General features: G+C 44.8%; 1 protein-coding gene across 1 annotated transcript; it reads left to right on the top strand.

Moving 5' to 3' along the window:
* Positions 1-3406: 3406 nt before the first annotated feature.
* CBLN4 (cerebellin 4 precursor) lies at positions 3407-11173 on the top strand. The gene is made up of 3 exons (XM_053574115.1): positions 3407-5097; positions 8105-8221; positions 9816-11173. Exons 1-3 carry the CDS (start codon positions 4807-4809, stop codon positions 10011-10013), a joined length of 606 nt encoding a protein of 201 aa, XP_053430090.1. The 5' UTR covers positions 3407-4806; the 3' UTR covers positions 10014-11173.
* Positions 11174-14065: the final 2892 nt, after the last annotated feature.

Genomic DNA, 14065 nt, shown 5'->3' with positions numbered 1-14065 from the left:
ATTTAGTTTTTTCTACAATATCATCATATAAGTCCATAATTTGGCTATCTTCAGAAGGAGCCATGGAGATTTATTCAACGTGGTTCTGGAACTTTCCAGAGTATGTAAGTACTCACATACTGGTTGCTTACAAAGACTTTTTCTTCTTAAGTTACTTACTATCCCTGGAAGAAGAACACATGCTTGGGTTGACAGCTGTTATTACAGAGAACAAAGAAAGGGTAATTAAACAACTCAGTGGGCCTTTGCTTGGGAATGAGGCAAGCCTCACTGTTCACTCCGCCTCGACTTTCCACCTTCTGCACAACTGACCCGTGGCTGTCTTCACTGTGCGATGTGTGCAGCCTTCTTTCATTCAACCAGGGTCATACAGCTAGATGGGGCCCTTGGAGCTGAATATCTTACATGTCTATCTTTGCCTTCTTAGAAACATTTCCTTCAGAATCAGACAATTTCTCATAGAACTTTACTGTCTTAAGCTTGCTTGAAACTTGGTTTCCCTAAGGAATAGTTGGGCAAGGAGTCATTGAATTTCTTGACCTCAGAAGTATTGCTTTCCTACGCAAGGCCAATTTAGATTCTAATTTAGTTTAAAGTGGAGCCCAAGTGAAAAGTGGAGCAGAGAAGTGAAAAGCATTCTTGCCTCGTCTCTAAAGGTCTAACCAAAAAAATCCCAGGTATAGAACATAATATGGGGATATCAGAAAAGGGAAATATTTAGATCACAATTTCTGATAGCACATTTTCAATGGAGAAAAGGAAAGAAAAAAAAAAAAGAAAAAGGAAACAGAAATAGACCTGTGCTGTGGTCAGGTTGGACCTGATCCTATTTCTTTTCTCCTGGGGATTGTGGGGAGTAGGGGGTTGAGAGCAGGGATGTCCCGTTTTTCAAAATGTTGGGAAAGAATTTCTCAAGGCAGGTGATTGGAGTTGTTAATGTCTTTTGACAGGGGACCCATGGCCTTTGGTGGTATGATTTCTGGGACAATGTTCTAATGAAGATTCAGGGTGACAAGGAACAAGTTACTGAAACTAGCTTGAGGGAAATGGGCTTCATTTCAAGGATATAAGAGGATCCCAAAAAACCTAATGCAGGAAAATTTTTTCTGGACCTTTGGTTAGTAGGAATTTGGATTGACAGTTTGTTTCAACTATGTCTCAGAAGGGTTCGGGGCTCCATGGTTGGCCTCTGTCTGCCAATGCGGGCAATCGTCTTGTTCCTTTCAGCACCTTCTTCAGCTTTCAGGTGACTTATAAGTGGCCATATCCAGTTCGGTAGACTACAGATGGTGCCTCTGCAGCATCTAGTGCTCTCTGGAAGCCATCTCTACATCTTATTCAGATCCAGAGGGAAAATCTGGCTAGTCCCAACTCTTCTGGCTAAAGTGAGTCATACAAGTCATGGACTTCTGGTATCAAATGATTGACAACCTTTGAACATAGGGGCTATTACTTTTCTTTTCTTCTTCTTCTTTTTTTTTTTTTTTTTGAAACAGAGCCTCAAGCTGTTACCCTGGGTAAAGTGCCGTGGCATCACAACTCACAGCAACCTCCAACTCCTGGGCTTAAGCGATTCTCTTGTCTCAGCCTCCCAGGTAGCTGGGACTACAGGTGCCCGCCACAATGCCTGGCTGTTTTTTTGGTTGTAGTTGTCACTGTTGTTTGGCAGGCCCGGGCTGGGTTGGAACCCACCAGCTTTGGTGTAAGTGGCTGGCGCCTTAGCTGCTTGAGTTACAGGCACCAAACTGGCTATCACTTTTCAATCAACTGTTGTGGGAAAAAGAGACAAGATTTTTTATTTAACAATATCTAAAGGCCTCTGTGGTACCATGTATCAACTCTTTAGTTTCAATATTTATAGGGAGGCAGAGCTGGAGAATTCCTAACCAATAGTAGAATCTCCCACTTTATCAATTGGAATAGTGGCTGGAGCAGTGCTTATGCACCAGCCTCTCCGAGGACCAGGTGGGGACAGTTCTGGAGACTCAGCTGTGGCTTCTGTGGTTGGTGAGGGTGTCTTTCACTCAGGAAGGAATAGGGGGCTGTCATTCCAAGGACATCCCTCAACAAACGTCCCTTCCATTAATTATTAGCCAATACAGTTTTACGTTGTGTTCCACATCTTTAGAATATCTTGAATAGCAGAACAACCTTTATTAAGGAACCTAAGACTGCTATCTCCAATTACTCAGGAGGCTTTTAATTTAAGTTTTGCTGGGAGAGACTCATCCGAACCAGTTTATACTATCAGGCAAATGATAAATTACCTTTTATCTGGAAGCATTCAGTCATTCCTTAATCAATTATTGAGTGCCTAATATGGTTTCTTTGCTAGATTTTGGAACTACAGATGGTTAGTTTTGATAAGGGAAAGAGGAGGAAAGAAAGAAGTCTTAAAGATCTAACCTCTTGCAGGAAGAAAATGGAAGGAAAGGAAGAGTGTTATGAAGTGCAGAGAGGGATTAGGTGAAATTAGATGGAGCATCAAAGCTAGGTAAATGGTTCCTGTCTTTAGAAGACACTAATTCACCTGTTTGGTTGTAGCTTAGACTTAATGCCATTCAACATTGTAACACATAGCATGGTACCAGCACCTGCCAGTCAGATCTGAACCGGCCCCAGTGGAGCAGAATCTAAAGGCCTCTGTGGTACCAAGTATGAACTCTTTAGTTTCAGGATTATAGGGAGGCGGAACTGGGGAATTACTAACCAGTAATAGCATCTCCCACTTTACCAAATGGAATAGTAGCTGGAGCAATGCTTATGGCACAAAACCCCATCCTCCCCAAGAACCAGGTGGAGACAGTTCTGGAGGCTCAGGTGTGACTTCTGTTGTGGAGGGCTTGAGTGCCATGCTGATGAGGGCGTCTTGCAGTCAGGAAGGAATAGGGGGCTGTCATCCCAAGGACATCCCTCCACAAACGTCCCTTCCATTAATTATTAGTCAATACAGTTTCGGGAGCGCCGAATGTCTGAAGAGGATGCTGTTTTGATTAGAGATGTGCCTGCCCTCCCGGGCTGCACGTCCAGGAGGCATTCAGGTAGTGCCATGACCCCAGAGCGTCACAGAACTGGGAAGGTGACCTTAAATAAAGGAGGGCTGCCCTCTCAGAGAGGGTAAGTGACTCAGCCAAGTTCACACAGCCAGTCACAGCGACAAGCAGCCCTTACCCGTGGTGGCTGCGGAAGAGGGCGACAATTCTTGCCAATCAGAGGCCGAGGTGGCAGTGGGTGGCACGGGGGAGGGAGGTGCATCCAAAGAGCAGAGGGCCGCTGCGTTCTTAGCAGCAGGGCGGGTTTGTTTGTTCAGGAGGCACGGTCTGGGAGGACTTATTCGTGCTGAGTTTGTTCTCTCTCTCTCTCCTGCCTGGGGATTCATGGTGTGGGTGGGAAGGCGCGCCTCTGCGGCTTTTGGGGCTCCTCTCCCCTGAGCGGAAGGAAGGAATCAGGTACCTCCTCCCCACCGCCCCCACGAATCTGGGCTGCCCCAGGCTTCCCTGAGCGGGCCCGGGGGCTCTCCGGAGCGGGCTCCCCGCCGCGCGCGGTCTGGCTGCCGGCCGGTCCCCAGGCTGCGGGCAGCACGCAGCGCAGGTCCACCGCTGCCCATCCATCCATCTCCGCAACCCGGTCTGGCAGCGCCGCGCTCTGCTGGCAGGGAGCTCCGCGGCGGCACAGTCCGCGCTGGGGAGGAGCGAGTGCAGCCGCAGCCCTCCCAGGTGTCCAGACCGACTAGGGGGCGAGCAGGCACCGAGCTGGGCACCTCTCTTCCGGTACACACCTTCTGCGCTGCGCGCTCTAGCGGGGCGAGTGGCCTCGGACCTTGCCAATCAGCAGAGCTGTGTGACCCGTTTTCTCCGGGATGCGTTAAACGTCGGGAAAGAGCTGTTCAGATGGGGTCACCAGGCACCTTCTCCCTCTTTCCCCGAAGCCCGCAGGGTGAGCAGTAAGCCAACCCCAACCCCACGCTGCGCTCCTATAAATAGCGCGCGTGTGCCCGCTTGGCGCTCCCCGGGCCGCGCGAGGAGAGAGAAAGTTGTGCGCGGGGGACCGGTGGCGCGAGGAGAGGCAGGGGAGGACCCGCCGGACAAGCTGCCCTGCACCCTGCACCCTGCGCCCAGCACCCTGGACCTGATTCCGCGAATGCGCGCTTTCGGTGTGGGGCGTCCGGCCAGCGGCTGCCGACCTCCCTACCTCTGAGTGACTTCAGGTTTGGGGGAATTTTTGACCAAGCGAAAGTAGGAGTCGCCAGCGTCCTGGCCATCAACACAGCCGCGCGTTCTTCTCCGTCCTGGAAACACCTTCCGCCTCTGTAACTCGCTCTTACCGCAAGCCGGGCTCTGACCGACGCCGGAACCGCCGGGCACCGCCGTGCGTGTGGTTTCTCTTTGCCTTTCCTCCGTCTCTCCTGTTCCGTGGTTTATCTGGTGGAGCTTGGGTTTGGGGTGAGAATTTATTATTATTTTTTCCCTTGAGGTGTGAACGTGAGAGCTGAGCGACTTTCAGATGTCTAGGAACCAGGGTGGGCGCGGGGGCCCCAGGCAGGGCTGATTCTTGGGCAGAGGTGGGTAGGGTAGGGGGTTCTGCATGAACTCCTTAAAGGACAAAGGTTACAGAGCCGACGGTAGAGCTCGAGGGGAGACTTTGACTTCAGACCGCAGAATTGGTGGAAGTGTGCGCGCCGCCGCGGTCGCTCCCGCAACACTGTCGACCTAGCCACTGGCGACACCCCAGCTCCGGGATCCCGGGGTAGGCGGCCAGGCCGGCGAGCAGGAGCGCCAGCCGCTGCGGCTGCCCAAGCGGCTCACCATGGGCTCCAGGCGCCGGGCGCTGTCCCTGGTGCCGGCCGTTCTGCTGGTCCTCACGCTGCCGGGGCTGTCGGTCTGGGCTCAGAACGACACGGAGCCCATCGTCTTGGAGGGCAAGTGTCTGGTGGTATGCGACTCGAACCCGGCAACAGACTCCAAAGGCTCCTCTTCCTCCCCTCTGGGGATATCGGTCCGGGCCGCCAACTCCAAGGTCGCCTTCTCGGCGGTGCGTAGCACCAACCACGAGCCATCCGAGATGAGCAACAAGACGCGCATCATTTACTTCGATCAGGTCAGACCCGGAGGGGCGCGCGAGGCACCCGGGGGTGGGCAGCGTCCAGGCACCTGCCGCCGGGTGAGGCTGTCTGCTCAGGCTAGGCTGGTCCGATTGGGCCATGGGCGGGGGGGTCATTTCAGCGCTCGCCTCCCCGAATATGTCTGGGCCTGAGACTTCCAACTTCTCCCCCACAACCTCTCTCCCGCCGGCCCCCATTTCCTCCTGGTCTCTAAAGAGGCTGCTGGGGCGGTGGGAGAGTCTGGGAGCTCAGAGGCGGCAGCGACAGCTCGGATAAGTTTAACAGCAACAGGTCGGCGGGGTGAGAATTTATTATTCTGAACCGAAGGGAATTTGGTCCCTGGACATCGCTCCGCTCCCTGGGTCAGATTCTTCTGCGGGGGTCGCCGAGGCTGTTCCTGTGGCACTCTGGATAAATGTTTGATTTGTTTCTCCCAGGTAGAAAAGCTCTCGGGTCTGCAGCGAGCTCCCGGCCTCCACCCTCTCTGCAGAGATCTGGCAGAGGGCCGCAGAGGACAGGGGCGGGGGCCAGGGAGCAGATCTCCTCTGGGTTCCGCGGCCAGGGTCCCCAAACACTTTCCAGCGCTGCAGCTGCTGCCTTGGAGTGAGCAGAAAGCGCACTTAGAGAAAAGTTGCGGAGGAGAGAGGAAAGGAATTTGGCAGCTGCGCTGAGCTCCCGTAGGGAAGCGCTGGGGAGCTGGTTCTCCCTTTCCGGGCTCCTGGCCTTTCGGGAGAATTGCAAATTGCTGAGGGAAGACAGACTTTGAGGTTGAGGAGGCTAGGGGACGGAGGAAGAGGAAGAGCTGATGAAAACTGTGGCTTCTCTTTAGCCACCGGGGCTCTGTGGTTTGGCCCGATGAGAAACTCCAGGACATTAGCTTACCTTTAGCCCTTAAGAGGTCTTGAGGAAGAACACTGACTCGAGAGTTTGAATTTCAACCCCAACAGAACTCAGAGTCTTTAAAATTCTCAGTCTACACTTGGCAGTTGTGTGCAGAGTCACAGTGCCCAGCAGCACAGGTGAGGGGCCATCACAGGACGGGCCAGGGAAGGCAGGAGGTGACATCTTTACCCTTTACTTCATTTTTTCTAAGTAATCTGCAGATGGCCAAAGACAGAGTTTGTGTTTCTGGGGGCTTACTACTTTATAGCCATCATTTTCAAAGAACTAAGGAGCCGCATTTGGTGTTTGGGTGCAGTTTTTCCCATCTTGATGGCAATGAAGTCCAGGACCACTCCTGGTTTGGATGCAGTGCATTAATTAAATGCTCGAATCCTGTGGACAGTGCACTATTCTCTGTACGGGGTGTGCTTTCCCATGACCTTTCTGTCAATTAGAAGAGGAAAAGGGTTTGTTCTTCCGTTCAGGGAGCCAGCATCTTAGAGAAACAAGACACATCCAGAGATGAATCTTAATGTGCCCGGATGGTCCAATTACAATGGAGAGTCAACATCCAGCTTTCTGTGTAGTCAGCACTAATCATGCACTGCCCCTGTTGCTAATGAATTGTGCTACTTGTATCTGAAACAGAAAAGTCCCAGCTGAACGGCTCACCCTATTTCAGATGTGCTTAAACAACATTCTCTGTAAAGCCCGTGTTGGGGTTATTGCACATCTGGTGACTGGCTGAAAGATCATCTATCATCAGGTTCGAGAAAAGAAATCTAATGCTTACTGGGAAGACTCTGAAATCTCACAGTACAGTTATATGCCGTTCGTGAATTTAAGTTAGGTGTTGAGCGTGGTACATCCACCTGTCACTACGTTCCAGTGTGTTGCTCAGCGGTAATAGTACATTTTTGAGGGAATTATGCAAGAGGCTTGAAAATGTGTTCATATTGGCAAGAATGCAGTCTTTAAAAGACGTAGTAGCAGATTGTCACTGGTATAGGGTGATGTATCTTTTTAAGGACACGTGATTTTTTTTTTGAATGCTACTTATAGATTTATTTTTTGGAGAGAAATAGAAGAAATCCTATATTTTGCCATTCTCTCCCCTCCCCGTGGTGTCTCTCTCTCTTTCTCATAGGAAGGGACTTGCCTATGTGACATCACAAATTTAGTGTAAGAGGTCACTTACTGACATTGAGAGTTAATTTCAAAACCAATAGAATCAGGCTGAACATGTTGGAATATAAAATGCTTTGTTGATTTCTTTAGAAATGGCTCCTAATTTCCCCTTTGAGCCTTCACCTTAAAATAAACAGCAGGTAGTTGATAGCAGGGACATGAATAACCCTGGGAGAAACAGGGGAAGGCCACCGATTTCATAGACTATCCTTAGTCACGCTCTACTCTTCGGTAGCCTGCAAGGGCTGACTTATTGGCAGATTATTATGATTAAGCCCTAGATGGCACAGGAGTGCATAATAGTGGCCATGGATCTTAGGACAGGAATGACGGAGGCCCAGGGAAGGGACGGGCATGAACATCACTTTGTGTACCAACTGTTTGGTGTCAAGGATTGTGTGACACCATGGAGGGGATGGCCGTGCCTCTGTGTGCTGTGTCCAGGGATGACTGCAGCAAGTCCACAGATAACGATTGGCTGGCTTAGCAACGTCACCTCTGGACACTGCAAAGGCTCGTAGAAGGGGTAGAAATGTAAACACGTGGCAGCTGCCTTTTATCTGACTTTTAAGGTAAAGCTAATATTTACAAGATCTCAAATGTTGCTTTGCTGTTTCTAGATCCATTGGGCCTCGCTGGAAATTAAGACATGAATACAAAGCAATAACTTTATATTTTCTCATATTCTTTAAAAGACGTAAGAATCTTCCCACACACTCCATTTTCCAAACCAGTTCAGAGGAAAGAAAGAGAATTAGATGTTTTATTCTCCATGGTTTCTTAAACTAGTTGTTAAGAAAGAAAGCAATAAAGGAGAAAAGAAAGGAAGGAAAAGGGAAGAGAAGGGAAGAAGGGAGGGAGGAAGCAAACTTATTTTACTTAGAGAAGAAAATATAATAACGTACTTTTTTTTATTATTATTTTTGTTTGTAGATCCTAGTAAATGTGGGTAATTTTTTCACATTGGAGTCTGTCTTTGTAGCACCAAGAAAAGGGATTTACAGTTTCAGTTTTCACGTCATTAAAGTCTACCAGAGCCAAACAATCCAGGTATGTGTCCTGACCTATTCCCTCTCTATTCTCAACCAACTGTGTTTATCTTTGGTAGGTTATGTATTTAAGTATTTATCTAAAGATTTTTTCCATATAAATGTACATCTTTACTGTTCATTTTAAAAACAAATAATTTCTAATTTCTTCTTTTATAACACCTATTAAGGTGTATGATAAAAAGCATAGAGAAAAACAAATAATTGAAGCATATAGAAAAATAAATGACCTTAATAATAACCAAACCTTTTAAAAGCATGGCTTAGTAAAAGTTTAGTGACCTCTCTTTATAAGATCATGATGTCATTTAATGCAGGTGTAGAAATTATTTGAACTTGCAAGGGAAAAAAAAACTTGTAAGACTAAAAGAGCTTTGTAAGTATACACTAAGCAAAACAAATTTCCTATTACTTTTAAAAAATTATGAGGTACAGTTAACTAAAAGGAAAATGATGTATGGAGGAATGACTGTTCAATATACTTTATTCAAAGGACGTGCTTCGCTTGTACTTCCATTTAGCTTCGGTTACTTTGGTACTAGTGAATTGTTACCATGTGCAATTCTACAGGTAACAATATATTTTGTCTTATGCTTTCCAGAATAATGGACTTGACTTTACACACAAAGGCAACAATGGAGTTAATTCCTGTAATATTCAAGTATGCTAATACCCAATGACACCAGTACATGTCTATGGGATTCTAGGATAGCTTTTATCTTATGCTCAATATTTATATTGTACTTTATGTCCATGCAAATGACACATACTCATCTACCTCTTTTACATGTCCTGGTATATGGATAAATTAAGCGGCATCAGATTTAAATTGCTAACTATTCTTTTTATTCCAAAAAAAAAAAGAATATGTAGTGGACAATCTTAATGTCTATGAAAAACCTTTATCCAAGGCCCACTATTTAGTAATTATGTAATATTTGACACAGTGTATTAAAAATTGCAATACAGAAAAAAGTTAATACAGTTTGGAGTTGATGCTGTGCTAATTATCCATCGTGAAAATCTCCACTGGTAGACTACGTGATTATTATTTTTCGTACACATTTCTTATCAGAGAAAATGGAAAAGGAAATCAACACACACATATTTTGTTATTTCAAAAGATTGTCAGTACCATGCATGTTACATTGTCACAGAAACCCGCATGGATGCTGGTAGAGTCTGGCTGTATCTGTGTTAACCAGGTCCCTGGGTACAGCATGTCTTTTTATGAACGCACTGGGATGCTACAAGCCTGCTTTGTCACCCAAAGATTGTTGTTGGGTGCAAGGGGTAATGAAGCAGTGAGTTTAATTTATGTGCTGAAGGGAAACCAGGTTTCACATGGCTTGGTTGTGCCCTGGGATGGTTTTCTGTCTTAGGAATTTAAGGAAATTCCCGTGAGAATTTTTTTTTTTTTTTAAATCAGCTCATCAGACATACAAACTCTGGCCCCCGCAACGGGCTAATTTGAAAAGAAGATGTACACTTGAACATCAGGCATCTTACCTAGGTCTGTCATCTTCCACGTTATTTTCCCTGGTAGATGTTTTAACTTTAAAAGGAGCTTTTTAGTGATTTTGTTTTTCTTCTAGGTTAACCTGATGTTAAATGGAAAACCAGTAATATCTGCCTTTGCCGGGGACAAAGATGTTACTCGTGAAGCTGCCACTAACGGAGTCCTTCTCTACCTAGATAAAGAGGATAAGGTTTACCTAAAACTGGAGAAAGGTAATTTGGTCGGAGGCTGGCAGTATTCCACGTTCTCCGGCTTCCTGGTGTTTCCTCTATAGAATTTGATTTCTGCGTGATGTTGATCCAGGTGAGGGGAAGCCCACCCCTGAGTCGTTCGAAGATCACTTTTTCATCATTGGATTGATATCTTTTATGAGTTGCTCATGGGTGAATATGGATTCTCTTTAAGGATTCTAGACCTGTCTGAACCAATACGAAGTCTCACAGATTCTTTGTGTGTGTACCTGTTTCAGTATATTTGGATTGGGACTCAAAGCCGATAATACCTATTTATGCTTCAATGTAACACTCAAAAAGCTATGTGCAAGGTTCATTTTTCATTTAATTTCCTGGGATTACTGATTTTTTTTTTTTTGCAGATGTGGAATTTAAAAAAAAAATTTTTTTTTGATTTATTTTTTAAAGACTGGAAACCAGGTTAAGAATTAGAAAACTCTATAAAGTTCTGACTTCCATCAGCGGTTAGTGTGATACTGCCAAAGAGCTGTATACTGTGTTGATACATTGACTACACTTGTTTTTGTTCCTCGGAAATTTGTTTGTTTTTGTTCTCTGAAGGTAACTGGGAATTGCTTTTCAGCGATTGGTATTGTGTTTTCTCTGCAAATAAGGTAATGGATGGCTTGCCCCCAAATTTACCTTGACCGTGATGAGATCGTCAACATGACTTCCCTCAAAAAGAAAAAGAAGCTTCATAGTTGTATTTTAATTATAAATGTGAAAGAGTCGTATTTTCCAAATTATATTTTCTAAGAGGAAGAATAAATCATAAATCTGACAAGGGAAAAGTTGCTTACCAGAATTCTAAGTGTTCAATCCCCAAACCTTGGCAAAACAGCCCTCCTGTGAGGGAAATCATATACTGTATTCCTCAACTTTAATTAACATGATTGATAATAACCACGTTATTAAAAACCTAAGGGATATTTTTTCTTAGACGTGACCACTTTATTAACTGGTGGTGAGATGTTCTTGTTTTTAATTATACCTATTTTTCAAACCTTATGTTGTATTTGAAGTATCATCTGGTTTTGCCTTAACTCCTTAAATTGTACATATTTATCTGTTTAGCTAATATTAAATTCAAATATCCCATATCTAAATTTAGTGCAATATCTTATTTTGTCTTTTGTATAGGTCACATGAATTCCTAAAATTATTTATGTCTCTGTTACAGAATAAAGGTTCGTATACGTTAGTTGAATTGTTTTTTCCTTTTGGTTTGGAAGTGCGTATTCTACTTGATTTATTTCCTTTTCTTCCCTCAAGCTCTCTCCTTCTTCTCTCTGTTCTCCTTCCTTTCCTTTCTTCCTCTTGTTTCTTTTTTTCCTGGAGTTTAAGCAAAGCTTTCTGAATTTTCAGGTAATGTCCTCTGAATCAGTATAGGAAATCGTAACTGTGTTTAATCTGCCCCAATCCAGGAGTTGCAAGCTTTCCAAAGAGAATCAATGAACTGGGTAAACCTTTCTTTCAGAAGGACTTACTGTTCGGAAGTTAAGTTTAAAAGAGTCTCCAAAAATATCACGAGGGTGCTCAGTGTATGAATGAGTGGGGAGGAACGTAAAGACCAACATTTTCTTTTCTTTTTTTGAGACAGAGTTTCATTATGTTGCCCTCAGTAGAGTGCTGTGGTGTCACAGCTCACAGCAACTTCAAACTCTTGGGCTTAAGCGATTGATTCTCTTGCCTCAGCCTCCCAAGTAGCTGGGACTACAGGTGCCCACCACAACATCCAGCTATTTTTTTGTTGTAGTTGTCATTGGTGTTTAGCAGGCCCGGGCTGGGTTTGAACCCTCCTGCCTTAGTTATGTGGCCAGTGCCCTAACCACTGAGCTATGGGTGCCAAGCCAATATCTTCAAACTGAAGACTTTGGGGGAAAAGCATTGCCCTTTTCTCAACACTGAAAGACAAACAGAAGATCACAGGCCTTCTTTTCTTTTCTTTCTTTCTTTTTGAGAAATTATTATTACACCTGCCTTGGCTAGAAAACTGGCTCAATTTGCTGGTTTAAAGTCAATCAAGACAGTTAGGGTGGGGGTTGTAGCTCATGGCACCAAGGAAGGTGTTACAGAGAGACATCTGGACACGTCTTCCAGTAAAATTGTGAATAGTCACCAAGTCACAATGTTCTTCCATCACTAGGAAGACTCTCCTCCATACCCCCAAAGAACTATCTGGAGATGTGGGCAGAATATCTCCAGTGTTTTGGTTGGCAAGTTATCCCTCAGCTGACTTTCTATTGAAAACCTTTCCTCCCTTGTGACTTTGTGATATAAAAGGTATTTCACAGAGAGACTGAATAAAGTAGGCTGTCATCTAAGTGTGAATGGAATTGTCTGTGCGTGTCCCGGCCCCATCACAGGCTGTCCCCTGGTTCCCTGTGCTCAGAGTTTGTGCCTTTACCTTGCCACAGTGTGAATCATACTTGACTAAGTATACTGGCCCTCTGTATCCCTGGATTCTATATCTGTAGATTTAACCAAGGATCAAAAATATCCAGAGAACAACTAATGAAAATAACTACACAGCAACAAAAAATAATACCAATGAAAAACCAATACAGAATAACAACTATTTACATAGGACGTACATTGTGTTTGGTATTGTAAGTAATCTAGAGATGATTTAAAGTACACAGGAGGATGTGCATAGGTTATATGCAAATTCTGTGACATTTTATAATTGGAGCTTGAGCATCTGCAGATTTTAGTATCCACTAAGGGGTTTTGGACCAATCCCCTGGATACCAAGGATCCACTGAGTCATATTAGTCATTGTTTTGGCAAAATGGCTCAAGAGTACTGGAATAGACACCCAGGATAGAACAAAGAATTTTAGGTCATGGTCAAAATAGATCAATGTAGAATGTTTTTTTGCTTTGGGACCTTTCTTCTTTTTAAAGTTTTCTGAACATAAGAGAACATTAGCAAAGGGCTTGGCTTTAATTCCTAAGCTCTAGTGTACATAATTTGAAATGCAAAATCTGCTTGAAACCTTCAGGAGAAAATCTATTCAAAAGACACTGCTACAAACAACATTGCAATTTTATGATTTCACTTGGATTTAAATAAAATAATTTCAACAACTGTTACCAAGACATTCAGAGAAAAGGCCAAGCACCTTTCTGTGGGATGGAACCTGCAGTGATGGGTCCCAAGTAGAGACAGAGGCAGAACAAAAGCCTTGGCTTACGTAAAGCTACTCATGAAATGAAAACACTTGTATCCCCTCAATATTTTGAAATTAATAAAACAAGAACGAGAGTGTTAGATACTCATTCTAAGTTGGTTCTTGAAAGTAAGAACCACTCCCAGACATAGTGTCTGGGAAGATGAGATTGAACAGAAAGAACAAAAGTTACAATGGACAAAAAAGCCAGAAAAGCACAGGTTTGGACAGACCTGGGACAGAATCTGACAACCGTCCTTTGCCAGCTCCATGACCTTGGGCAGATTTATTCACCTCTAAGATTTATTTGGAAGCAACAAATAGTTGGGTGTAACCACATAGGCTACGTGGAGTGCATGTAGTGGGAGCCTGATAAAGGGCCTACTGTGACGACAAAAGTTTAAAGACGGGGTGAGGCAGCCAGTGCAGCCGCAGGGGGATATTAAGATTGGCACGAGGATGGGAAGGAAAATTGAGTCTGAGTGCTACAGTCTGAAGGGTGGGAGGCAGCGGGGGCAGAAATATTTCTAGAAATGGAGCCAGATGCTCCTTGCATATTCTATGGCTTCAAAATAGTTTTCAGAAATCGCTAGGTCCACAAAAATGCTAATTGAACACGGTATTTACATCGGCCCTGTCCACATTCATCAGTGCCAGCACCAGCCCTTCCGACATGGTCCCTACCTACTTTGACTATTCCGTGATCTATTGATCAACAAATGCAAGCAATTGCCTTTAGCAAGCAGTTTCCTTCGGACAGAAGCTTGTGAAAACTGCACTAGGGGAAATAAAGAGCTTGTGCTGTGTGTAGGAGCTCCTGGACTCTGACTGCTTTGGGGGGTTCCCTATCATTCCAGATTCTGTTGGACTCAGATTATCTAATTAAAGTTTATTTTTAATTTTTTCTTATTTTTAATGTTT

Source organism: Nycticebus coucang, chromosome 21 (assembly GCF_027406575.1).
Source record: "Nycticebus coucang isolate mNycCou1 chromosome 21, mNycCou1.pri, whole genome shotgun sequence".
Lineage (NCBI taxonomy): Eukaryota > Metazoa > Chordata > Mammalia > Primates > Lorisidae > Nycticebus > Nycticebus coucang.
Note: the sequence above shows the minus strand (reverse complement) of the source record. Positions and strands in the feature narration are given on the sequence as shown.

What these genes read in the sequence shown, in the direction of transcription:
- CBLN4 (XM_053574115.1), top strand. Translation starts at nt 4,807, where the DNA reads ATGGGCTCCAGGCGCCGGGCGCTGTCCCTGGTGCCGGCCGTTCTGCTG. An exon ending in GCATCATTTACTTCGATCAG is followed by an intron (nt 5,098 to 8,104) that starts GTCAGACCCGGA and finishes TTTTGTTTGTAG; the next exon opens with ATCCTAGTAAATGTGGGTAA. An exon ending in ACCAGAGCCAAACAATCCAG is followed by an intron (nt 8,222 to 9,815) that starts GTATGTGTCCTG and finishes TTTTTCTTCTAG; the next exon opens with GTTAACCTGATGTTAAATGG.